This window comes from Rhea pennata, chromosome 3 (assembly GCF_028389875.1).
Source record: "Rhea pennata isolate bPtePen1 chromosome 3, bPtePen1.pri, whole genome shotgun sequence".
In the NCBI taxonomy this organism is placed as follows: domain Eukaryota; kingdom Metazoa; phylum Chordata; class Aves; order Rheiformes; family Rheidae; genus Rhea; species Rhea pennata.
The window spans coordinates 44,109,210-44,137,009 of NC_084665.1; the positions used below are offsets into that span (position 1 = coordinate 44,109,210).

The 27,800-nt window shown below is 34.9% G+C and overlaps 1 protein-coding gene across 5 annotated transcripts in view; it reads right to left on the reverse strand.

Annotated features, from left to right (window-relative positions):
- Positions 1–361: 361 nt before the first annotated feature.
- Positions 362–27,800, reverse strand: part of RYR2 (ryanodine receptor 2) — a 444,114-nt gene continuing 416,675 nt past the window's right edge. For all 5 annotated transcript variants that reach the window (XM_062572155.1, XM_062572154.1, XM_062572153.1 and 2 more), the window contains 13 exons: positions 27,321–27,407; positions 26,609–26,827; positions 24,995–25,125; positions 24,088–24,130; positions 21,877–22,010; positions 15,973–16,033; positions 14,652–14,798; positions 12,003–12,137; positions 8,248–8,404; positions 6,284–6,348; positions 4,803–4,903; positions 3,213–3,264; positions 362–1,678 (listed from right to left, as the gene is read on the reverse strand). In XM_062572155.1, the coding sequence (XP_062428139.1) occupies positions 1,583–1,678; positions 3,213–3,264; positions 4,803–4,903; positions 6,284–6,348; positions 8,248–8,404; positions 12,003–12,137; positions 14,652–14,798; positions 15,973–16,033; positions 21,877–22,010; positions 24,088–24,130; positions 24,995–25,125; positions 26,609–26,827; positions 27,321–27,407 (1,428 nt within the window). In that variant the 3' untranslated portion in view covers positions 362–1,582. The remainder of the gene's footprint in view (positions 1,679–3,212; positions 3,265–4,802; positions 4,904–6,283; positions 6,349–8,247; positions 8,405–12,002; positions 12,138–14,651; positions 14,799–15,972; positions 16,034–21,876; positions 22,011–24,087; positions 24,131–24,994; positions 25,126–26,608; positions 26,828–27,320; positions 27,408–27,800) is intronic.

Here is a 27,800-nt window from a genome sequence, read left to right on the forward strand (position 1 = left end):
CTGGAGAGAATTTTTAACCGGGATCTCAGTGGGCTCTCAGAGTACATGAACCGAAAGTTTGAGTTTGAAGATTTTAGGATTATTATTTTCTAAAGGATTACTTCCTTTGTTAAAACATTTCTTATTTATACTCGAATACTGGCATAGCCAGTTTCTTTTATGATAAAGCTGTGGCCTATAAGGAAACGAGGTGGAGAGACAGAAAAGCATGAAGTCCAGGGGGAAAAAAAATCTTTCATTACAGGAAACAGCAGCTTAATCTTGTTTTTAAGTGGGTGTAATTAACTCAGGGAGCAATAAAAATACTCCCTAAGAATAAAAATACTCCACAAGAAAGATCTCACATGCTACCAAAGCCAGCTTGCTTCCATTCTGAATCTGTCTTTTTATTTGTAAAGACTGGCATTACAACTGGAAAGGACTCAAAATGGAGTGATGTACACATCATTGGTGTTTCATGATGCAACAGATGGAATCCCTGAATGGATATTGCTTCAGCTTTGATTTTAAAAAATAATTTAACAAGAAAATCTTCAACTCCACTATCGATCACAGGTGGCAGAAATGAAAGAAAGAAAAAGAAAAGAAACCAAAACTACCGTCAAATTCATAACATATACATTGTTGGCTGATGACACTCGTTCCAAATGTACAATAAAGCCCACAACACTTTATTACTATGGATATATTATTGTGAATGTTTTTCTTATGTTGATCAACTTGCTTCTGAAGGTTGTTTTTTTGATTGTTTTAAACTTGCATAATAAACATGCAATGAAACATTTCTTGTTAAAGTGTTTTTTGCAGTCGTCTTGTTCTTATACAAAGATTTCATAAAGTTGCAGTGTTGCATCAGAGCATTACCAAAATAAGAGCAAGAGCTAAGGAGGAAGATAAACGTGAAATCAGCTTGATGAAAATAACCCACTCTTGTCCCAAGACACTCCAGTCTTATTAAAAAGATGTGCACAACCAAATTCCTTCCTCCCAAACCCACCAAGAACACAAAATAAATATTAACTCGGAAGAAAGGGAAAATGTAAAGAAAAAAAAAAAAAGATGTCACCATGCACTCATCTTCTGCATAGCTCAACCCACATATAGTAAGGCACTATTTCCCCACAGCTTAGTGTCCACAACAATCTTGTACAGTGCTCCGTGAACTAAATATAGTTCCTTCCAGGATGATGAAATAAACAGATTGAATGGGTGTTGCTGCCATGCCACCCCATGTGAGATCTCATAGACAAGGGCGTCATCTGGCAGTTTCAGAAATAAGCTGTCTTAAGTCTCTTTTTATGTGTACATGTTATGTATACGGATATTTTGCGTGCGCCTGTGTGTGTGTGTGTGTGTGTGTGTGTGAGTGCTTTCCAGAGCTGCTGTTATTTTTCATTGTTCTTTACTCCAGTGTTCTCAAAGCAAATACACAGGAAAATAAAAGCGCAGTCAGATCATTAAAAACAGAGCTTTGGTGCTCCAAAAAGCACATAGCTTTGGGACTTTAAGAAATCTTTTAGACATTCCCAGCAGAGCTGGGAAATACAGGGACATATTTTCAAGTGGAAATCCTCATCTCTGCTTAGTTTAGCTGGTCTTCGTATTGTTTTCGGAAGCAATCACCAGCAGGGAAAAACTCCCAGCATCGTTCTTGGTACATTTTCCATACGTAGGATTCCTGCAAGAAATAAGATGTAAATAATTAACTTGATTCAATGAGAAAGTATCAAGCATATCTTCTTTCTTTTTTTGATTTATATACTGTTGCACTCTTCTGATTCTGTTCGTATCAGTTTGCTGTATATCAACCTATAAATCCTGTAAATTATTTTGTTCAGTTTACAAGGTTTTCTTGATTTTTGTTACCTAGTCAAAAACTACAGAGAAACACAGAGAAGAGGACCAGGTAGTTTAGCTGTTGTTTCACATCCAGGAACACTGTAAAGTTCAAGTAAATCTGGTCAGAAGACCAAATAGCAATATAAGCAGAACATTTTCTTTCATAGAGATTTGACTGGATTTCTTGATTAGCCACTTCAAAACATCTCTAGACACACAAAAAAGTGTTGAAGCTAAAATGGAAATAAAGTTAATTTTATGTGTGCTTTTTATTATACAAATTCCATTTAAGAAGGGACGTCTGTTACGCAACTTATGTATGAAGTACTCTCTAAACTAACTAACTTTCAGATTAACTGAAATTCCTATTTTAGTATCAAAACTGAGTAATCAGCAGAAAACATACTCTGGCCTCAGTGAACATAGTGAGACATACATAATATGCCAAGCAAAAAAACAACAAATGCCGCATTTTATGCATTAAAAAGTAACAAAAGATTTCATTCTTGTTTAATACAAAATTCTCAAAGGAAAGATGGATATTCAAAAATAACAAAGGAAATATTTAAAATCTTTTACTTCACCCAGCTGAGAAGATTTATGTAGGGAATATGATTATAGCTGCCCAGTACATACACTAGAGCTCAAAAAAGCAATTTACATAAATTTATAGCATATCATCCCTGTCATAGAGATCTGTGACTATGTATATGATGCTTTTCGTTTGGGGATTTTCTGAGCTGCAACACCAAAACATTTGCTCAGTTCAGCTGCAAGGCTCTCACTAGAAAATCCACTAGTCTCTAAATTTGTTACCTTTTTACTGACAAGTGTATCTAAAGAAGCTGAAGAAAGCATTAGAAGTTTAAAAGAACAATGAGCAGTGAGGAAGAAAATCCTCGGGAAAAAAATTTCTCACAATTTTCATTTCAAGTACATACACAAGCTCTTTCAAATGTACAGGACTTAACCTGTACATTTTTGTTAGGCAAAAATACCAGCACTATGTCTTTCACAGATGCACAATAAAAAAAATTAAGAACATAAAAAAGAAAATCAACAGGGAGAAGTGAAGAGTCTTGCTTTCATAGGACACTTAGATGTTCTCTTTCTCATTATTTTTGTTTATAGTTTGTGATTATATTTTGGGGGAGTCATACTTTAAGATTAACAAGGTCAGACAACAAAATAAGAATATAAAGTACCACAAAATAGATGCTCAGTCAAACACTAGGCAATCAAAGTCCAAAGAATTGTTTAGAAGAATGAGAATTAAAGTCATTTACCATATAGGGACCTCTTAGGTTTCCCAAGCCTGAATGATTTTGATAACTTTTTAGTAAGTGATGATAGTCATAGGGTTGTTCACTTACCTGCCCTGTATGCTCTGTTTCATCTTTGTTAATAAGATACATCAAGAAAAACCTACAAGCAAAGAAATACTTATTACGAATACAGTACTTGGAAGTGTTAGGTGAGACATAGATGAATGCATATTTTTCAGTATATTGCCTACCGCAGTATATTGCTGCTCTTCAATTTACAAGTTCCTGAATATTTGTGGTAGCATTTCCTGATATACTAAATATAATTTCCTGACACCTTTGATATTTACTCATCATTCAATGAACAGTATGCCAAAATGCAAGAGATGCAATTTGATTTACAGTAGATAACCACTCAGCTCAGTGAAGATTTTCTAAGCTTTCTAATTTGAAAATTGTAATAGATGTTTTCTTACCCTGGGACACTAACTTGGAGGTAGGAACAGTCAATGCCAAGGAACAGTCATTGGAACTTTTTTTTTTTTTTTTTTTTTTTTTTTTTATGAATAAGAAATACTGGGAAGATGTTTAAAAGATTTATCTTACCCAACTTGAAGATTGAGAATATTTTACTAGCACATGTAACCCAAGGTCAACAAGAGCAAAAAAAAAAAAAAATTACAATTTTTAAAATATATTACACTTGGGCATTTGAGATATCTGACATACACTAGAAGATGATTTCAAAATCTCACTCATTATTAAAGACTTTCAAAATATATGTAAAAATATAAAATATGATAATGCACAAAAACATTAAAAAATTTTCTTGGGATAATGCAGTTAGGATAAGTATGCTATGGCACATTAGATTGTTAGAGTTTGGTAATTAAATTTTTACAAAGAATTACAGAAAAAAATTTTTAAGTCACACAAAATATGAGGTAAATTGTCATAGGACAAGATATTTACATTCTTGGCACAACAACCACCTAGTTTAAATCCTTCCACTGCAGCATCAAGGTACCAGGTATTCTTAGTAAGTAACACCTCTCTCTCTCTCTAATCTTACTTTTGGAAATGGGAATACAACTGCTCACTCATTTTTGCTGAATTTTAAAAAATGTTCAGTCTGAAGTATACATCCAGCCAGTAAAACTTTCTGCCTGAACAATGAAAATCTGAGAAATCATAAACACCGAAAAGAGGTTCTTTTGCCAGGTTTCAGTCAGCTGTGACTGCCAACTAGCAATGGCACTGCTATGTCACCTCTGCAAAAGGCAGAGGAGATCTGTTTGATGCCCTTTATAAAGAATGAATGGAATACATCAATTATATAGTTAGACATAAAAAGTGTATTTCTGAATATTCATTTTCAAGTACTTCACGAAACTTTGCAAAGCACCAGGTAAGAAATAGAGTAATAAAGTTTGTTCATTGTCTGCTCCTGTCTCCACAGAACTGTACCTCTTCCCTAAGCTACAACAGCCTTCCTAGTAACAGAAATTTTCTTTCTCAGGGATACTATCAAAAAAAAAGAGAAACAGAAAGTCTTCCTTCACTTGTTCATTCAGACAACACAAGCGCATATCAAAGCCAAACAGTACTGAGTATTTCTTATACAACAGAGTTGATTAGGTACTTGCAGGTGCTGCAAGGGTCATGAGTGAGTGAGAAGTTCATTTTTGTCCTACTTACAGATAATTGGCCAAGTTGTGCTCCTGTAGTGTGTGTGTTTCAAAGCCATGGGGCACTGTATCGAAGTAGTCATTTCCTATTCCACAGATAAAGCATTTTGTCTGCAAGAATGATGAATACAGAACATTTCAACACTATGCATGACTCTGCACCTCTTTGAGAAAAGCTCAGTAAGAATGAAACAATTTTCTTGGAAATGTCCATACATCATGTCTAATATGTGCCAAAAAAAAAAAAAAGAAAGGTTTTTCCTTTATCGATTGAGACTGGATGCTTCAGTGAAAAAGCTTGAATAAAACTTTAACTACCATCAGAACTACTTCTTGCTCCTTAAAAAAAAAAAAAAAAGAAAGAAAGAAAGAAAGAAAGAAAGAAACAAGAAAAAAAACAAGAAAAAAACCCCACACATTTGACACCCGTAAGTGCACAGTTATCAGGAGAAAGAATAGCATGATGCAGTCAAACCTGAAAGCAATTTTTCTTGCTTGAACACCATAACCAGTGGTCACTGCACAACTCTACATCAATATTTACCTCAATGGCAGTTGTGTCTACTCAGCTGAAATTTAATACACTCTTAGTTTAGATTACATAACACAGTAGCTTCTTGACACTTTTCTGAATTCGGACAGTCATATTTAAATAACAGAATAGAAAATCAGCACATACAGGATACTTTCACACACAGATTAACACAAGAAAATCATGAGATGAACTGTAACGTGATAGCATTAAGACTGAGTGTTAGAAACCTCTAATCTGGAGATCAAAAAGATTTAAATATGAAATTCATTATAATATACAGAAATGGACAAAGATTTCTGTTGTTGTTTACAAAAAAGAAAATAAAAGCATTGCTATAAATTTTAAAAGGCATGAGAAAATAAACTCTTAGACTTTCTGTCTGATTTTCTGTTAATTTATCACTGACAGCAAACAGCTGGCCATGTGATCTGAAGGCATTAAAAAATAAATGAAAATGGAATGTACAAACAGATCCAAAACAAATTCAGAAAAGAGTATCAATTTGACAAACTGTGTTTCGATCCCATAAGCCGTAACAGGTAGCACCCTGTCCAAGTACAGCATGTCTTTTTCACAGGAGAGAGCAAAGAGCAGTAAATGCTATTCAGAACTCAGATGCAACCCAGAGCTTTCTCATCATAAAAATGACTGAAGACCATTGTATTGGACACTACTAGAAATGCTTACATAAGCTTTTTTTGATACCATAAGTATAAAAAAAATCAATCAGAAAAGTTCTTTCTCAATTACAATTTCCATCTCATGTACTGAGGTATGAGAACAGAATCTTGTTCAGTACGTCATATGATATTGGACCCTCTACAGAGGAGCAGCACTTCTTTTCCTATCAGTTTAAAAAACTATCCACTAGCTGTATCACATTTTGTTTTTAAACAGATATTCAGGAAACTTGAAAATAGGAAATGGTCCAGCAACGGGACGTTAAAACTTCTTACCTCCATATCTTCCTTAACTTGCTCTTGCTGATCTCTTAACTCACCAAAAGCATCAATAATTAAACCTAGGGTTTAAGTTAAAGTGAGAGTTAATTGAAGAACAAAACTCTGACGAACAGCATCGAGTAAGAATCTTGTGCAGGATTAGTAGAAGCCAATATATGTTTCAAAAACCACAAAAACTAAACACAGGAAGGAAAATGAATAAACCAAAGAAAATGGCCTGTAACATGGCCAGCAGAACCATTTAGATTTATATTAAAAATAGTATTAAAAAAAAAGACAAGCAGATTTCTGTTTTAGTCACAATTCTTTAACCCTGGCCCTTACAAGATACACAAACACATATGATTTTAGAGTAACAGAGGTTTTAATATAAAAATAACAACAACATACACTTAATAGAGTTCAGGGATTTATTACATGGCAGATGCAAAGAAGCCCAAGAGTTCTGTGCATCCTGGTTTCATTATGGCTGTCATTTAACAAAGAAGTTCCATTACAGAGCTCTACAGAAGCGGAGGATCATTTCAAGGAGATAGAAGGAAAAAAAAGAAGGAAAAAAAAAAAAAAAAAAAAAAAAAAAGAAAGAAACAGGACAGGGTCAGTGGTCCAGACTGTAAATTCTCTATGATTCTCCCTCCACTTACACCGATATAAAGACCAACACTACCACTGTTAGCAGCACTACTGTGCTGTAAAATTGATGAAAACATGAGAATTATACTCATTATACTATTATAAGTTCAACAGTTACAGCCTCTCCTCTTCAGCCAGCCACAAAATGAAGAAACAAACAGTAGGAAAAGAGTAGGAGACATGCTACTTTAGGCTATAAGAAATTCTGTCCCCCAGATTCTTTAAAACCTGTTAGTTGAGTAAGAGTTGTGAACAATTTACCACAAGCTCCAAGTTGTCCTCTAAACTTCCTCATAGGAGGTTGTAATGCATCGTTATTAGTGTAAAAATCATTGTAACTTAACTGTTAGCTTATATAAAGCAATAAAGTATCACTATTTACAACAGCAAGTGAACCTAACAAAACCTTCATATTTTTCCAAAATCAAGTATTTACTTCTGTAAATTTGTACAAACTTTAATAAAAGATGATGATCTGGGCATTCTTGACAACCTTTAGAAGATACACTGAGTACACAGATAAGGCTTTTAAGTTCCTTGGGCAACCATATTTATAAAAAATACCCACCATTAACAGAAATATGATAGAAAAAAATCTCACTTCCCCAATTCAGTACCTTCTCACTATCATTAAACAGGACATACTGAAGCTATTTCGTACTGGGAATCTGTATTTACTCACTGAGGTTATTCAGGTAAGTGGGCAGCAGGCTGAACAGAGGCCTATGATAAGAAGACGTTAAACATCTTAAAGCTATGTTTGAATTCTCACACTACTGCCAGCACTCCGAAGATTTACCAGACAGTCAAAATCATTAGCTCCTGGCAGGAGGGACAGTGTAAGTAAAGCTACTGATTTTGTCTAACTAAGTTTACACAAGAAAGGTCATGCTGAGAGGGTATTTTAATGTATGCCACAACATTCCTTCTGATCACTTCCCTTGCTGATCATTTACAGGAGGTTTTTAGATGGGGAAATAGAAGATAGAAACTATTGTGAAATTGGTATTCTCATGGCAAGTAGCTTTTTCTCTGTTTCCATTGATCCAGGTGGAGCTTGTGGATTACACAGAGATTGGGAAGAATGGCAGATGGATAAAGCCAGCTGGGTGTGATTGACTATACAAGTCTGTGCTCTATCATCTGCCCTCGATTATTAGCATCAACAAAAAAAATGAAGAATAAATAACAGAATGAGCATGGCTGTCTCTTTTCAAAGTGCCTTATTCTCTCTGCCGTGGTGAGGATGATTGTAGAACTAAGATTTGCATATGCTAAATATGCTAAATTTGCTTTCAGTCTCACCATAGGCTACAAACATATACCTTGTATAATCGCCAGGAGGATGACAATCACAAAGAAAAAGAAAGTGATATCAAAGATAATCCGATAGATTTCATATTCATCTCCTGCTGGATCCTCTATTTCATCACCGATGCCTCCACCTGCCCGCACTCCAACATACATGTGAAACATGTAGCACTAGAAAACACAAAACAGAGTGATACAAATTTGTCTGAAGCTATAAGTAAAAACTGCCGTTGTTGCAAAAGCAGCAATTGGCAGAAACAGTCTATGTTCTAGCAACCTGGCCATGTCAAGTCATATCTTTCTCTCTTTGAGTTTATGTATACTTCTGAGGGACTAGAAATACAGTTGCGCAGGTGAAATTTCAGCATTTCATGTTTTATCATTATGTGGCAATTCAAAAGATCAAAGGTTCAACTACCTTAAGCACAGCGGCACAGCATGATTAATGCACAGTTCCAGTATGGAATAACGTGAAAGCAGGAAATAAGATTAACACCATGTCCATCCCCTTTTTCATTTTCCCAGCCGAAAAGTGAATTGACTGGGGTTAGCCTTGGCAACAAACACACCTGGAATTAAATTCAAACTCATGTTCCTGAATTTGCACAGATGATGATTAACACGCAGTTGAAAAACTATGAATACTTAAGAATGTTGAAAACCTAATGCGTAAGTAGCTGGTCCTGATAAACCTAGGACTCAAATGACAAATTCTAACTCTAGATCTGCAGCTGAGTTATCACTCATTTTACAAATAACAGTCTATATGTCTCTCTCTGTAAAACAATCATAATAATATAAAATGATCACAATAATATTTATGTACATAAAAAGGATGTGGTATATAACAACTGCAGTTATAATAAAATTTTGCATTTTAACTAAAATTGTATTTTTCAATTTTTCCACATCTTTGGTGTTTCCAACAAAAATGAAAAAAAATCTCTGAGGAAGTTTTTGGAGAGACAATCTAATAATGAAGAAGGCCTAATACTGTAAACTGTAAAACTACAGTGTGAAATGTGATACCATAGGGCTGAGTACAGTAATCTGGGATGCTGAAAATGCAACGCAAAATTCTCTATCATGCTATCATAATTTTCTATTAAATTATATCAGCCTCACAGGTTTAGAGTAGGGGATTGGTTTCCTTATCTCTGAGTAGCCTTGCAAACTATAGACCCAGGGATCTCACCAGATCTATAGTAAGTAAAAAGTAGTGAGGCCAGCAACAACAATTCTTATTCGCCAAGTGAAGTTTTCAGGTACAAGTTTTAAGAGATAATCTGCAGATCTTTATGTCTTTCCAACCTAAAAGTACAAAATTCTTTCTTTAAAAAGAGCAGTGCAGATGTTGTCCTTAAGGGTAATTACTCAACCTTCAATTCCCTTCAAGCTCAAGAAAGACTTTAAAAATATTTTTTTATTCATTCTTAAATTTTCTGTTAGATCACTTTTCATAGATCTTTTCATAGAGAAAAGAACTATATGCACACAGATATAAATATTTAGGCAACATTAAAAGGAATAATAAACCAAGAGAATGATGCAGAGAGTGGATGTAAGAATCATCTGACGAGACTCTTTCTTTAGCACTGGAGACCTAAAACTAAGTGCCAAAAGAGACAAAAATAATACAGCACCGGAAAAGCAGCCAGATCCTTGCAAACTGGTAACATGTAAGTACAGAGCAATCTTGCTATGCTACCTTAAAACATTTTTCCCTCCTTACCTCTCTGGGCTTTGTTGCCATGGAACAAAGGGAAACACTCTCCTCCAAACACACCATCTGTCTTTCGTGCACCTACAATCACTTATCAATATTTATATAATAGCCTACACCCTAATTTCACTCCACCTCTAAAACTTTCTCTCGTGGAACTCAGTGGGAGATAGATTTGGCTAAGAGAAAATAAAGCCAATGAGATGTGTAGCAATTTCATGTTAAAAGGAACTGCACACTCTCTTCCTCACTTTGACATCTGCATATTGGATTTTGCTATGTCGCTATAAAAATTTTTGTGAGAGCATATTTTCATCACAGATAAAATATGAAGGATATTCACAAACATTTTGACTTGCTATGCAGAAGATAATTTCTCGTTTCTTCCCTCTCACTCCTACATTCCCCTCAATCCTACATTAGCTCCAAATGCCGCTGTTTCGAAACCCTGACCATGTTAAAGGTCCATTCTTTTCTTTTTGTATTGTTTTTACCCCTATATCCCTTATATAAGAAATTGATAGAGTAACATAGAACACTGAGCCATCAAAGGCAGAACAATGTAAGGCTTAAAAATAATACTTATTTCACCACTGAAAGTCAGTCATAAATTTAACACATGAATAAATTTTGTTATTTATTTAAGAAGGTGAAAAGGTTATCTTTCTACTTTAAAAATTAAAGAATATTCTGCATACTTCTTTTTTTCTGAGGGTTTTTTCAGCATTACTTTGTGAGTCTTACAGATTTTATAACAGAAAACATTGATTATATCACTTTATTCAAATTCATTCCTGTATAATATAATAGCATTTTAAGAGTATTTTCATAGAATAATACAATAGGTCACATCTGAAGGGACTTCAGGGTGTCTGCAGTCTGAACTGGCAGGATCCCCATGAGGCCAGACGACTTTCCTCAGGGCTTCATCCAGTCAGGTCAAAATCTCCAAGGACAGGGATTGTGCAACCTCTTAGAGCAAGCTGTTCCACTGCTCAACTGTCCTCACAGTGAAGAAGTTCTACCTTATATCTACTCAGAACCGCTTTTGTTTCACTTTATGCCCCTTGTCTGCTCTCACACTGCTGCTGTAAAAAGCCTTCTCAATAACCTCCTCATAGGTACAGGAAGGCTGTTTTTAGGTGTCCCCAACTCCCCAAATGCCTTCTCATCTCCAGACTAAACAAGCCCAGTTCTCCCAAGCCTCTCCTTACAGAGCAAATGCTCCAGCTCCTGACCATCTTATGTCCCTCTGGTGAATATGATCCAGTTTATCTGTGTCTTTCTCATACTGGGTAGCCCCAAACTGCACAAAAATATAGGAATATTAAACTCCTTACAGAGCCTAATCTTATCACTGGGCTTTTAAGCTGCATAGTGTTAATTTCCTGGAAGTCATTAATCTTGTGTAAGATTTTGAAATACATTTAATTTCATTGTAGATGATTGCTTTTAAGAAGATAGTAGCACCAACACATCTTAGCATTTTTTAGTGGTGTAAGCCCTACCACCCACAACTGCAAAGCCTGGCACTCTCTGAGTAAGTAAAAAAATATTGTCAGAGGTTCTGAGCACAGAAAAGATTCCAGGAACAGAACTGCCAATAGAAGATAATCATGTCAATTGATGTCAGCGAAAACTGACACATTTTCAAGCTTAAACAAGCATTTTAGAACCTAAATTACTTAATAAAGTCCTTGCCTATAACTGAGCCACCTCTTGAATGGCCTGTGGTACCTTCACAGAAGTCCCTTCTCCACTTCACTGACTTGGCTCAGTCTCCTGGTTTTTATTGCTTTTCGTTTTTGGAGAAACTATAGGAAAGAACACCATCACATTTATTCTATTCTTTCACAGACTTGTTTACATGTACAGGGTATGTCCTGTTGTTACGGATCTTCATTATATTCTTTGTTACTTTACCTTCACTTATGATCTTTCCGTTTCTGACTAATGATATAACTACATGAATGGGAATTACATGAAGTATAGGACAAAAAAGGTTGACATTTTAAGAAAAAAAGCAGAAAGCAAGCTAAGACTTACTGTTAGCATATCATCACATTTCATATCTGGCATATCACCGTCTTCACTCTTGTTGTAGAACTTGCGGAAAAAATTGAATGCCACTACTGTGTACAAGTATACAACTACAGCCAGTAATCCCACTGTTAGCACAAGCTGGAAGAGGAAATTATAGAACAGACAGAATAACACTATGCAACTATGCCATACAGTTTTCTTTGCAAAAAGAAAAAGAAACAGTAAGTCTTGAGAAAAATGAAACTTTCTTTACTTTCTCTGTCTTTTTGCATTTGGTAATATATCTGGTTATTTTTAGGCAAAGACTGCATTTCAGCTGTTTTCTCAAAAGAAAACTGTGCTTCAGAAACACAACTGATAAGCATTGCTAAATCTAGTGCATACATACATCATCAGACAATCCACTAGAATCAAACATCATCTCTCTTCAACAGAGAACAGGTATAGCTGAAAGTCTTCTACCTAATAATAACACTATTACTAATTAATGTCACATATTATCTAACTGCAATATAGTATTTCTAGAAGTTTATTATCTCCTAGTAATTTAATACTGCAACAGTTTTGGTTACATTATGGAATCACAGATAAAACAGACTCTTGCTATTACTTCAGATAGCAGAACAAATTTTATGCCAAAGTATGTAAGCACAGTTAAATGGACATACAGCTGAGAGGTTAAAACAAGACCTACATACTAGGCGAGGCAGGGGGAAGCAGCTTTGATTTTGCCTATCCATACATAAATACATGTATTGCCCTTAGAAAAATTCTTTTCTTCCTTTCAGCCACCCTATCTCTTTATTTGACAAATAATATGTGATACTAGTTCTGTGCTACCACTGAAGAAAAGTAAAAATTACATTTTATTATTTTTTGTTGAATCAGGATAAGTATGAATGTGAAAAACAACTCAGGACTAATTTATGAATCTTAATAGAAACTTAGAGTAGTCTTTACTTTTCCAAACCTATGTATTATCACTGCTTGTACATTTTTAAAGTTTGTTTTCAGGCAACATTACACAGAGAGGAAGTTAATACAGGGCTGACACAGATTTAAGGAAGAAATAACTATTCATTTCCATCAGTATGTCAGAAATAATAATAATAATAAAAGCCTATCAAATAAGCTTTTTTTAATAACAGCAAAGAATTTCAGTCATTTGTATTCACTTTCACATGCATATGTCATGGTTCTCTTCTAACACAACTGCTATTAATGTTTCTTAAGAAACAATTCCAGCTGACATTACAGCAATCATATACGCCATCTGCAGTCATGGGCCTGAGGGCTTCCACTTTACATAATGTAAAACTAATACAAGGCCTCAAAGTTTCAATAGGGTATGTGTAGTTATAGGAATTGGATTGTAATATTAAGATCAAAAGTAGCAAGTTACTAAAGAAATACAGCGCTAACTAAAATGTAGAATTCTTTCACTGTGTTCAGTCACAGACTGATCTTTCTTCCCCGTTTTTGTTCTTTTGAGAAATTAGAATTAAAAATTTAAGAAAAAACATTCTGTTTTTTGAAGGGCAAATGCTGCAATATATTGATTCCTGTAATTTTTCGAAGCCTTTTTTTTTTGTTGCACAAATGAAACTTAAGTTAGACGCATAATTTAAAAGAGTTTGCCAAGGTGAGTTCATAACTCAGACTCTCTCTGTCTCATACTTCAACAGTCGCTTTGAAATATAAGTTGTGTTCCTTTCATTGTGTGTTAATTCATAAAAACTGGTGACAAGGACAGTGCATTTGAAAGCAAAATTAAATTTGCAAGAGAAAGCCTCTCATATCACTCTGTTCATATTTACAAAAATCATTGCTGAAGATTTTACATCTCCCTAGTATCAAAGTTGTTTAAAACAATACAGAATAAAAACAATGAACTGCTACTAATAAATTTCCAAATGGCAATTGCCCCTAGACTTCTAAAGCACCTACAGAATATAGAGCCAGGCTTGAAGCTCCATTTTAGGTCAACTACACAAAACCGAGAAGAACTTTACGTTACCTTCTCCAGGCCTCTTGAATAGCAGAATTATATTAGCTGTCCTGCTGGAATGTCTTCTTCCAGCAGACAAAGGATGAGTTTTTTACCACTAATTTGTTTACAAAGGTTCTTTGAACTAGGAAGGCTACCATACTTGAGGAATACTAGAAATCTGAGATTACATGAAGTGCTACTCTTATGACAGATCCGAACATCTGGTAAGCCTTGGTTATTTTCTCTACTTAAAATCTGAAGTACATTTTCAGCTTTTATAGTTTCCATAAGAAAAGATTTGTTACTGTCAAAAGACTGAAGTTCTGAAACAACCCTCTAACAGTAAGAGTAACTGGATCTCAGCTAGTTCTTTCTTTAGCTGAATCTTGAAAAAAATCTGAACAGTGACTTTACGACACAGTTACTCCTAACAGCTGGAGAATGGCTTTAATGCCATAGGATCTTGTCCCATTTCCTTGTGGTTATAAATCCCACTGGCTAGCTTTCCTGCAGACACAACTTCCAAACTTCATGATGAAAGAATAATTCTGTTGCAAGCCTGCACAGCAGCTTTCAGTGCTTAGCTGACTTCAGTCATGGAGTGATTAGTCCTTTGTATTTCTTAAGTAAAGAAAAGAGGGAAAAGATGATGCTCTTGGTACCTGTTTGCCATTGTGAGTCACTGATGACAGGATAGTTCGTAATGTCTTGAATCCCATTGCAATGTCAAGGAGATGAGCAGCAAAGAAAAAATTGTTGTAATGGCCAAGGACTGACATGGTCATGTACCAAGCTAGGTAAAGGAAAGACTAACAGAAAAAACAAGTATATTAAAAAATAAAACTCATGACTAGCAATAGTCAACTCTATTCACAGAACTAAGGAAAAGCAGAAGTTGTTGGAATGTGCTTCTCTTTTAAATAGACAACTACAAAAAAGATTTTACATATGTTTTTGCTACAGATTTTTGAGAATTTTCTTTATTGTAAAAAATCAGCAAATGTAGAGTTCACAGGGAATAGTTCAAATTGACACGTTCTCAATTTTCATTTGTAAAATCTAAAAACCTTATTTGTTGATGTTTCAAAAATAAAAAGTTTTCTGATTTGAGTAACCTTTTGTTTCTGAATTTCTGAATAATTGCATTGAAATATTAAAGCCCTAGAGTGATAAATGACAACTGAAAGCACTCCAAAATTAACAAAAGGTACTTTAGACACTAAAAATAGAAATTTCAGCCTCTCCCTTAGAGGAGACCTATTCCTGAACTGACTCTTTACAGGTCATGCTGTCTGTTGACTCTGGAGTGTTATCATCCCAAGTTCAACGCGGAAATTCCCCTCTTCCTTGCTGAAGTCAGACCACTCTCACTCTCCAGCAGTCCTAGTTCCAAAATTGTTTGTTCCTCAACTCCATTTTTCACCGGAAAAATAAGTTGATCGAGGAAGCCATAACCAAGATACTAATACAAGTGAGATCTTGAACTCCAATATATTTGAACAGCCTTGTTTATTGTTTCTTTTTTTGTAAAAAAAGGACACACAAACAGATGAATCTGTGTCACATCCTACTATCTGTTTCAGTGATATAAATTACTATAATTTCACACACATTAACTATACTGATCTGCCTGTGCTCCAGGAACATTCAAAGGATTGTAAATAAAAAGTTTATGCACAATACAAAAAATGATAATTAGAATTGATATAGATAGTTTTGTAATTTCATAGCGTAGCACTTGAGTATTGCTCCCAAACAAATAAATATATCAGAAGGAAAAAAAAATGAGATTCTCCAGACTAATATCCACATAACTTGGAAAATATTTGAGTAATCTCTTTTAATTTTTTTTCTATTTGTATAGAAAAATGAATGTAAATCAGAGTGTTTCATAATACCTCAGAAGCACTTCAGGTTAAGTGCATATCTTTTTATAAGGTGAATATATATATCTATATATATATATATAAATGATAAACTCACATTATCAGTGAAAACAACTCCTAATTTCCACATCTGATACTTAACGTCAATGGAATTTAACCTGTAAAAAATAAATACATAAATTGCACTTAATATAAAAACATAGCGGAAAAATATACAACACAATTTACAGAAAAGGGTATTGAGCCATAAATATAAGAGGCCACAGCTGTTTCTCTGAAAGCTGAAACATACTGGAACCTTTTTCTATTTCATACTGTTTCTCTGGTATAGACCTGTCAGAAACAAAAGCTGAAACAAACAAACAAAAAATACTGGTTGGCACTCATCTGACCTAATGCTGAGCAATGTAATCATCTACATATGGACTCCATAGTCAACAGAGAGAAATATGAATTTTTATGGGATTTGCCTCAGCTTAAAGTAGATGTTGACAAAGACAGACAATTTGCACCCTAGAATACCAACTCCTCACCAATTCCTACCTCAGGTAACTTCCTCAGATACTGTCACATGACATTAAGGATAGATAAATTGAAGTGAAATGAATCTTAGAGTTTGTATCTTTCCATACTGATGTCAGGAATAAATGCTAACGAAGGAGAATGAGTATTAAAAGCTGCTAAGGCAAGATGACATTGCCTACAAAAAACATGTCCTAAAGGAAGTCCTAGAGTAGCTCTGCCTCAGGAAAGTAGAAAGTCTCTGCAAGTCTCTAAAGCACATGTGCTACTCACATATTTTTGGACCTCCTTAAAAGCAGAATACACCAACTCAGCTAGTTCCAACTGTTTAGGAGACAAGCAACTGTCTCCTCTTTTCCATTTTCTCTGAGCTCCAAGCTCAAAGAGGCCCTGGGCCATTTACCTCTCCACATTACGCAGTAAACTAGATAGATTGCTTTACCTTGTTCCATTTTCCCCCAAAGTCACCCTGCCATGAGGGAAGACTTTTGTTGATACTGAACTTCACTGTACCTGACAACTGTGATTCTATTCATGCTATACAAAACCATGGAATATTCTGTGTAGTTGCACAGCCATATAAAGTACTGATAAGGATCTAGCTTGCATCTGCATGCTGTATTTCTTTCCCTTTCATTTATCTTTAGTCTTTATTCTGTTCCAGTACATCATCTACATTTGCCAAGTTTCTTGCTGCCTTGGACTCTACCATACATAAACAGCCTTGTCCATTTAAACATGCTAAATGTATAAATTTAAAATTATGCATATCTATAGATATTAGTAAATATATATCTGGTGGATATTAAGTAAAATTATTTCTAAGATCTTTCTGCTTATTGATAGTATTCCATTAGGAGATAAAATAGTTGTACATACAACTTTGAAACAAAATTTTCATATAGCTGCATATGTTGCCACTGTAGCTTCTTAGTGACTGTAGATTTGGCTGTAACTAGAATGTCTACTGCAATTCTATAACAAAGTTGTGTTTTCCCCGGTGGCCTCACATAACCATCACATTTTACATGAGAGATTTTTTTTTCTTTTAAAGTTTTCTTTACTTTCCTTTATTAGTCAGTTAGCTTCTTCTACTCATCTCCTCTCTTCGGCAGAAATTTTAACTGTACAGACTGACTTTGTAAACTATTATTCCTACCTATTTCCCTTATATTTCTCCTTTAGGCATTAATTCTCCTCCATCACTTTCTGCTATTCTTACACAAATAAATACACATCAGAATTTTAGGCTATATATTTGCTCTATAAATAAACTGCTTATTTGTTTGAGGATTGTCTCCCCCACCCACCCCTTAGAGAAATGATACTTGCTACTAACTGACCAAACAAGATACCATTTTTGCTTGTGTTCTTCTTTATTTTTCACTTTGTTTTGGAATGCTAGCTATTTTGGACATCTCTACAATACCAACAAAAATAAATTCTAGATGAATCACAATTCAGGAACAAATATAGATAACAGTATGGAAAATGTTATCTGTCCTACTTTTAGCCTTAAAACATGAGTGAGTTCAGTATTTCTAAATGAAAAAAGCTACGAGCACTGACGAAACAGGTAGGCATAATGCTAACTTGTCATATGAAAGTAAATAGTAGTCCTGTGCCGGATATATACATATATAGATACATATATATCCACCTATATATATCTGCCTATTCATTACTATGTCTTACACACTGACTAAAAATCCAGGAGTGCTTATGAACAGGCAGCAATCTCTCATGAAATGGCCAAAAAACTGCACAAGGGGAACCCACCCCTAGGCAATTTACCTTTGCTGAATTCATCTTTCACAGACAGCAGTACCTACAGAGCTCCTACAAATATTGATCTATATGGAAAAAGTTGATGTTTATTATTTCATATTTTCATGTTTTTAAAGCATGTCTGATATGGACAGAAAAGCAATAATAATATGTATAATATTGCATTCTGCTATTTATTTCTGCTTGCCACCTTGATCAAATGGCTCAAAGAACTACAAGACTATCATGTCATACAACAAATAATTCAAAAAGACAAAACAAATCAAGAAGAAAAAGTATGGTTTCAGGTTTCACTTGGAATATCATTTGTTAGTACGATACTGGATGAATTTCATAGTCTGAATTAATTTATATGCATTTTCTCTCAATACTATCGAATTATTGCATCTTTTAATTAGATCTCTTTCTGCACAGATGAACAGGTTGTCACACACTGTCACTGCTGTAGCTGCTGAAATCAGTGACACTGGATGACAGCAGTGTGAGAATGCACAATATGAAAGATAGGACAAATTGCAAAGGTGTCTGTATTAGGTTTGGCTACAAGCTGCGGTGGTAATCCATCACCTACAACAGCATCCAGATGTTTCTACAGTTTCTTTCTTAAGGTCTACTGTAATCAGTTGTTCCAGGTCTAAGGTAGTAGCTTTTCAAAAGCTATTCCTCCTTCCCCTTAAAAAAAAAAAAAAAAAAAAAAAAAAAAAAAAAGACCCAAATCCTCAGGCAATCTATTGATGATAATGTCAACTGGAATCAGGGAGTCAGGGAGTGCTGGACTTTTCAGCCTGAATCATTCTAATGTTTAAACATCAAAGCTGTTCAGGGCATTGCCAATTGGGGAACAGCTAGCATTACCATAAGCTCAAGATAAAAAATAGTCCTGCAAAAGTCTTTACTTTTTTTCCCCAAATGATGTGTAAACTAAACCCAGGAAGAGTGAGTTTTAATTTATTAACCCTTCACACCAACTTTCTTAGCTGACACTGACATTATCTGTTAAAGGTTCTTTCAGCTTGTCTCAGGAGGCTAATTTAACAGAGAAAAGAATTTTAGAGGGCAGTAACAAGGTTCATGTTTCTAAAGGTTTCAATCATTAAGGAAAATGTGATAACTCTTACTGACTAAAGCATTTCAATGTAGGTGCTTTGGAATATTTTTCTTGATGTTACTGTTTGCATAGTAGAATACCATTCATTATCAGAAATATCCATTATTTACTAATGTATCAGCTGGGAAGAAGCATTATTATCATTCTTATTGCACTGTGCCAACTTGCAGATATTCATACTTCTGCTTGAACAAATAAGCAACTTTGTAAATCTATGCTGCGCTGATGTCACATCAAATATAAATGGTGGGTATTCTGGTGTACAAATCACCTCAAATAAAACACCTTACTTTTTCACCAGGCACTATGGGTCTGAGGCGTTCTTTGCCAGGAAGACTTGATTCCTTGTAATACCTCTTCCAAACAGTGTACTATGCCAGGGAAACTGACTGTCATCTAGGGCAAAGTCCTAGATTTATCATAGATAACACTGTTCTCTGAGAAAACACATAACCAGCAAGGGTTAACTGAACTTATTTTCTGTACACTTAATACCTATGATATGGTTTATGTTCCAAACTACGAGAACATCAAATTCTTCACAAGGAATTTGTTGACATTTTTCTCTGAAAGGGAAGAATTCCTCTATCATCTGAGCATTCATGTGAGCCCTGTTTCTCTCCTACAAAATTAGTCCTATGTCACTGGTTGCTGCAGACGCTTGACCCCTAGCTGCCTCTTGTGTGGAGACAGAGTGATGATACCAGAACCAAGAACAGCAGTAAGAAGAGCAAAAGTGACCTCGTTCTGTCACCTCTGAGAAATAACTTTCATCTTAGTGTCTTTCATATTACTCTTTCAAATACACTTCATCTCTGCTGCAGCGGGGTGACATCCCCCTTCTAGAAGGGAGACTTACGGAAAAGAAAACAGCGCACTGCCCGATTCCCAGTGTGCAAATTGTAATCATCTTCACTATCTAATTTACCATAAAGCTGCAACTCCATCATCTTCCTTTGTTGGCTATATTTAAGTAATACTGCAAGCAGTACTTCGAGACTGCACCTCTAAGCTGAATGATTCTTCCATTCAGCTCAGGGTTAAAATATAACAGTACACTGAGGACTTTTTTATGCAGTGTACCACTGGGACAGTCAGGATTTTCTGAAGGAACACGGTCACTTGCAAGAATAATTCTCTGAGTTGCCTGCAGGACCGATGAGAGGGATTCCCAGGTCATTTCCACAAAGAAAAGGAGAAGGAATGGTAGGAGTCAAGAAGACAGAGAAAACCTTGGTCATTTGTCTGCATTGCATTGTAGTGTCATTGCAGCATTACATGCTGCATTTGCCTCCTGTGTTAAGAGAGACATAGGTATCTGGTTGGGCCTGCATCTGGGCACAGGAAGAAGCAGAAGTACTTGAGCTGGGATCGGCACCAGGTTATATCCATTCTCCAATTTTTTGCCCGAAGATAGTGGAGGAAGGGTTCTGCCCTCAGTGCTTTTCCCACCTCTCTCTTTCTTGCACTGTAAATATATTCCAAATGCTGAATGGGAAGTATGTCTGAGTTTTAGTCACTTCATTAGCATTCATTTCTGAAACCGGTATAAAGTGGATACATGTATGTTCTTTAAGCATATATTTTATGTGAATGGTTCTGTAAATCTCTCTCACAGATGTTTAGTTTCCCAAGTCGCACACATCTATTAAAAGTATGGGATGACTTCTCTTTCTTGAGCTCATACTTTCCAGCCTTTTTTATAAGATCTATCTTTACAAAATCAGTCCTTGATTCAAGGTAATTCCAATTCACTGGGGGCTTAACTGTCTACCTCACATAATCCTTGTAAATCCATTGAATAAATATTAATTTTAAAGAAAACTGTCTATAAACTCTTATACCAAAATTTCTGTAGTGTTAAAAGTCCAACTATTAAAACATATTCTGTTCATCTATTTGAAAAACTTTTTCTACATTGCACAATTGGAATGTGCAGTGCTCTAGAGAAACTAAGGTTATTTTATTTTTCCCTAGAAAGAAGAATTAATATAATTACTCTGACTATATGACTGTCTTAGAACTACTTCTTTTCCAAGACTGTCTCTCAGATGATAGGTAAGGAGGTAGTTCAGGCAAAACAAATTATGAAAAGATTTGAAGAATAAACATCTAACTTCCTAGATTTTACTGGTCACTATTTTAGCACATAAATTTATTTGATGAGTTTTTATTATCAGAATAAACATGGTGTCAGTTTTGTCTATTCTTTCAGCCTGAGTTGAACCAAGAGAATGACGAAAAGGAGTTTCCAGCCTAGTTATAATGACACTTTATCAGAATAGTGGGAATGTACATTCAAGAAGCTGTGCACTAAACTAAATCTTCACACACAAAGAACAGTAGAGTCCTGCATATATGTTACCATGTCTATAATGCATTAAATCCACTATATAAATTAATTCAAGAATTGATTTATCTTATATAGTCATACACAAAAGAGTAGCAAGAAAATTCAAAGCTGAAAGACAAACTTTGAATGTTTGATTTTAATTTACACCGCAAAAAAAAAAAAAAAAAGAAAAAAGAGAGAGAAAAAAAAAAGAAAGAAAACACACAAACAAACCAGAAGCAAATGCTTACACAGCGGATAAGGAGCTATCTTTCTTTGGTTTCTTCTTTTCTCGAGCATCACTAAAATCGAGAGCAGCTTTGTCCATTCCTAGTAACTCACTGATTCTGTCACGGCCATAGAACTCACCATATTTATCCATGACCTAAATTTAGGAAGAATATTCAAGAAAATCAATTGGATAGACCACTTGTTCTTTATTTTGGTTTCTGAAGACAAGAAGGTTAATATACACAGTCTTTTTTGTTGTTTCCATCTGTCTATCAGTTCACTCAGTAATAATTTTTATTGTTTAATTTCAATCAGTTTGATAAATACAAGAGGTGCCAAAATAATATATTCCTACTTGCTGATAGCAGGAAGAGGAAAGAAACCCAGATGAAGGAAAATTAAATAAGGCAGTGTCCTCATAGACACAAAAAAATGCAGCCTCAGCTTGCACAGGAAAAAAATGTTATGAATATGAATATTCTAGCCATGGGAAAAGCTTTGATTAGAATAAGACTTCTTTAAAAAAGCATTTGACTCTTGCTAATTATTCTTTTAAGAAAAAAAGATATATATTTTTTTTTGTATAGAATGTTTAGATAACCTGAAATTGTTGGTTGAGATTTTTGGTTTTCTTCTTTTAAGGGTAAGCATTTCACATCAAAATAATCATGAAAGATATCCCCATTTATTAACCACCTCCATTGCATAATTTTATGAGCTTTTATTATGGTATTTAATAATGCAATAAATATATAATATACACATAATTAAGAATCAAAAGATTTTGAACAGAGATGTAACATGTAAAAATGATTTTACATAAATTCAAACTATCCCCTTCCAATATTATTAAATTTTGTCTTTCTAACAAAATTCAATACATTTCATAGGAATTGTTTCTGTAAATGAACAATTAAATGATGGGACCAAGGAATGCTCTCATTCCACTGAATGCACAACTCCTCCTTATATATAACTGGCCTTCTAATATGCAGAAAAATACTCAGAGCAATATAAAGGTTTGGATTAACAGATCATAACTGAAAGAAATGGTATTTTACAGCCTTCAATAATCAATGTGTTAAATCTTTGTGAATATGTTAGAGAAAAATCTTCTTTTCCACATGCTTGAGAACAGTGCTTCCTGACTATGGAGACATATGAAGGCATGACAATCACTAGTCGGGGGATTAAAATATTTATATATATATACACACACACACACATATATATGTATATATATATGTATAAAAGAAAGCATCCTTTGTAAAATACTGTATTCGAAGTCACTTAACTCTGTGTAGAACTGTTCCTCAGTCAAAGATAAAGTATCAAACCTTCCAGACGATTTAGAAACATACTCCTTTCCTTTTCAATAGGAATCTTTCAACACTGACCTGCTACATTGACAGAGGCAAAGTAGGATTTTATTTTCTTCCTTCAGTACTCTATGAAAGTTACTCTCTCCTCTTTGTTTAGATAGACAGATAGAAATATATATTTAACTACTACCTCAAACATGCCAAAAATAGTTTCAATAATAAAGTGAAAACACAACTCACAGGATCATTTTTAGCTAGGCTCATATAAAAGTACTATGAAACAAAAGGGATAGAAGTATTCAAATAGGTATGTTTGCAAAAGTGTGATTCCAAGCTGGCATTAAAATGGTATGAAAGAAGAATAAATCTGGTCAGACAACATAAACACTCCCTTTTCAAAATGTTGTCCAAACATGCTAGAAACATTATTCACGTTGTAAGACGTGGTGTATATATAACATTTATTTCACTAACAACAAGATGAGAAAACATTCAACAAAATATTTATAAGAAATGAACTTCAAAAGTCTCGACTTATGGAGGACTGTTTTTGAATGATAGATATATACACAAAAATACAGAGATAAAACAATTTTTACACGCTGTAACAAACATAACAGTGTACACAGGTCCACAGAACTACATGAATGTATTCAAAATTTCTCAGATTTAAAAAATAAGCTGCATCTGGAACAAGTTAGAAAGAATAAATATCCAAACTGACCAAAGAAAGTAGTTGTAAGCATAAGATGAGTGAGGAATTCCATTTAAAATGGTACAAGTGGTAATCTACAGTAGATCAAAATTATATTTCACAGAAGTATTGTCCACGTTTCTCCAAACATGAAAATAAATCTGCATTAAAACTTTAATTTGATTTCCAGTACATTTTTAAAAATAAGTTGTTACCTTTCTTTTCACAAATTTGTCCCAATAATTGTTTGGAAAAGACCTGAAAAAATATAGAAAAAAAAAAAAAAAACATTTTAGAGGATTAGAGGATTGTGAAGAGACACAGCAAGTAATAAGACGACACAAGAATTAACTACTGGCTTTTTTTCAAAGGTGCTCTTTGCTGCTATCATCAGCTAGTTGTTTGTGAATTCTCTGCAATGAAGGTTACCAAATTGAGTTGAGCAAGTAACTTGACTGGGAAATGGCAGCAGAACTGATGCCTGGAGACAGGGTTCAAAGTGCAGCTGGGCCACACAGTCCCATGAGGAAGAGTCTTCAAGAAACACTAAAAGGATCCAAAGTGTAGTTCACTCTCTATCTGACAGCAGTACTCAATAATCACAATAATTTCAGGTTTAGAAGCAATGGGCACTGAAGCACAAGAAATTCCATTTGAACACTAGAAAACATTTCTTTACTGTGAGGGTGGTTAGAAAACTGGAAAGGGTTGCCCAGAGAGGTTGTGGAGTCCCCATCTTTCGAAATATTCAAAACCCGACTGGAAAAGGTCCTGGGAAACCTGCTCTAGCAGACTCTGCCTGTGCATGGGGTTGGACCAGAAGATCTCCAGAGTTATCTCCTCGCCTCAAAGGTTTTGCGATTCTTCGATCACTGTGCTTGCCAAATAAATTCATAGCAATCTTCTCTTTAAGGAACAGAAATTATTTTAAAGCAAAAGCTTGAGAACAGAAGCGACTAAAACTGATACTAAACATTAACAAGTGCCTGAAATTTTGTGCACCCTTGCTGAAAATATAGCCATAATTGTTCACTTCTAACAAGCCTGATGGTCAACTAAATAACTTCAGAGACTGAAGAATAATTTACTGCAAAGCTATACAGAGACAACGTAAAAACTCACTGTGTGTTGATAACAAGTCTGTCCCACTGCCCTTTAATATCATCTTCTGAGGGCTGTTCAGTTATATACAGCCCATCAAATTCCAATTTCCTTGCCACTTCCTTTTCCCGCTTAAAAATAACCAACGGAACCTGCAGTTGGAAATATAATCATACCAGGAATTTGTTAAAATGTATTGACATGTCCGAAAACTTTTAAGAGATGTATGTTAGAAAAAATTAAGTGAAAAAACTGAACAGAATGAAAGTAGTATTTCATACCATTAAACAACTTGGCTACTGCCCAAAATATTATGAAGAGATAGATGCAGAAGGACCAGATCATTCATAGACATACAACTACAGTGTACTGCACTGTTGAAATACAATGGCTCCTTCAAAAAGAAATAGTCTCACAGTGCCATGGAGCTATTAGAGCTAATAAAGTGAAAGGGCTAAAATGAAAATAATATTAAAACCTTTAAAAAATCTAGAGCAAAAAAAGGCAACCATATGTGCCTTTTCTTAAGTGTTTCACAATTGGAAAAAAGGCAATTCATTATAAGAAATAATGATATTGATGTCTTCCATTTCTAGTCAGAGAATAAACATAATTTTAGAAAAACAACCTGGGGAAAGTAGCATAAAGGTCAGAAAAGCTAGGAAGAAGAGGAAATCTCAAAATACAGACATCTGAGCTTTTATGCTACGTAGCACGCCAACAAGTAAAACAGGAGAATGTGTTTTAGTATTATTGACCTGCAGAGACACTGAAAGTAGTACAAATGAAACACTTAATGTGGCAGCATGATGACCATTTGCCTTGTAGATTGTCTCTTTTTTTTGGCATAGAAAGAGTGTTCTCCATTAAAAAAGAAAAGGAAAAATATTGAGGCCCATATAAAAGCTTAACTAAGAAATTATACTTGTAAGGACAAATGAGCAGCCGTACTGGATCAGACCAGATGTCCACTCCATTTAGTATCCTGTCTTGCACTATGCCATTTAGTATTTGCCTGGGTAAGAGCATAAAAACGGAGGAAAGTACATTCCATATACACTCCTCCAGGCTCCACGGATTTATAGCATTTGGTCTGCCTAAATGAGGCAAGATTCTGCCATCAGTGGTGGCAGCCTTATTTTTTACCTAACAGAGATGACCTTCTTGTTAAAGAGATTTAAGTTTCTGCCAAAACGTGAAAAGTGGGCATGGGCTATAGTAGGAACACGCAGTAGTGGTAGTCCAAGGTACCGCACATTTTTCAAATTACCGAGCTGACAGTCAAGCAATGTGGATGCTGTCACCCAGCTCCCTCTGGCCACATGCATTCCCTGTTTGTCTCTGAAAGTCACAAGTAGTTTCTGATACAGATTACTGCCCCAGTTGTCTGCCTAGCATGGTAACTGCGCAAATGCTGATCTTTGATTCAACACCAGACCAGCAAATAAAGCTCCTAACTTCACAAACTTATCTCCTAATTCATTTTCTGTGTAGGTAAAACTAACAGAACAGTTTTTCTTCACGCAGTCCCTCAACCTGCCTAAGCAAAGTTGCTACAACAATGTCATAGTCTATACCACTCAATGGATAACAAAGCTGGGAGCTAGAAAGAAAACAATGTTCAGCGTCTCTTACTTTCAAACAGTAGTATCCTATGATGCAAAAGAAGGAGATGACTGTGTGTAGGATGGCCAAAATCCGCAGTGTGGGCTCCATGTAGCCACTGCTTTCTTCCAGGACATAATGCACTGCAATGACCCTGTTGCTATCACTTTCAAGGCTGTTCAACTTGGAGCTTTCACCAGCAGGCACCACAGGAACTTCCTTTTCTTCTGGCACAGCAGAGGTGGAGACCTGTTCAAATCAATTAATGTAGTGGTTATATGCCTTTGACAGGAGTTTCACACTGCTACAAGCTAGGTAGCAGAACTGAAGAAAATCATATCAAGGTTGATGCAATCATGAGCAAAGAATTTTTGCAGAAAAATGTCTCCAGAGACTACTTCACAGAGACCATTCCACCTTGTTAAACCAGTCTATGACCTTTTTTTCTTTTTTTTAATTCTGTTTCCATGCTAGCAAATTTGGTCCATACTAAATTTATCACCTCTAATGCAAGAAAGGGCATAGCCTTCTTGGAAGAAGCTCAGTGAATGCCCAACATTCCCACATGTAAGTCTTTCAGTAAGGCTTTGCCAGAAATTGATTCAAGTCTGATAATTTTAGAGTTGTAATAACTGTACTAAAGGCTTTGCCAAAGATTATCAGTGGTATTTTAGGCAGCTTAACATACAATGAAACTGATTTTCACAATATGAATTGAAAAGTTACACTATGGCAAATTTACCTTATAGAAGAGCAGGATGAAGTTGATGGCAAAAGCAACAAACAACGCCAACATCCTCATGTTATAAAAGTTTCGAGCAAAATAGTTCTGAAAAGAGAAACAAAACATAAATACTGTTTGCATAGTAATGATAGCATGATCTTCAAGTTACTTATTAAAATTGTTAGGAAACTTTTTATTATATAACAATTTAAACTACCTAAAGTTGATGAATGTTTAGTCTCAATCAGAAAAAAATAGTTTTCCCACATGGCTTCAGCATTTAGCATGGTAGGTTCACAGTGTACGACAAACAGGAAAACTATCAAGTTAATCTTTTTATTAAACAGGCCTAACATAGTCAGAAGATTGCTTTAAAAACTCTGTCTTAAAAATATTTTTCACGTTTTTATATTCTTTCTGACATCAAAAATCAACAAAAAATAAAAATGGAAGCACAGATAATTCCATGAGAGATCTTGTTCCAGTATGGTTCTTGCC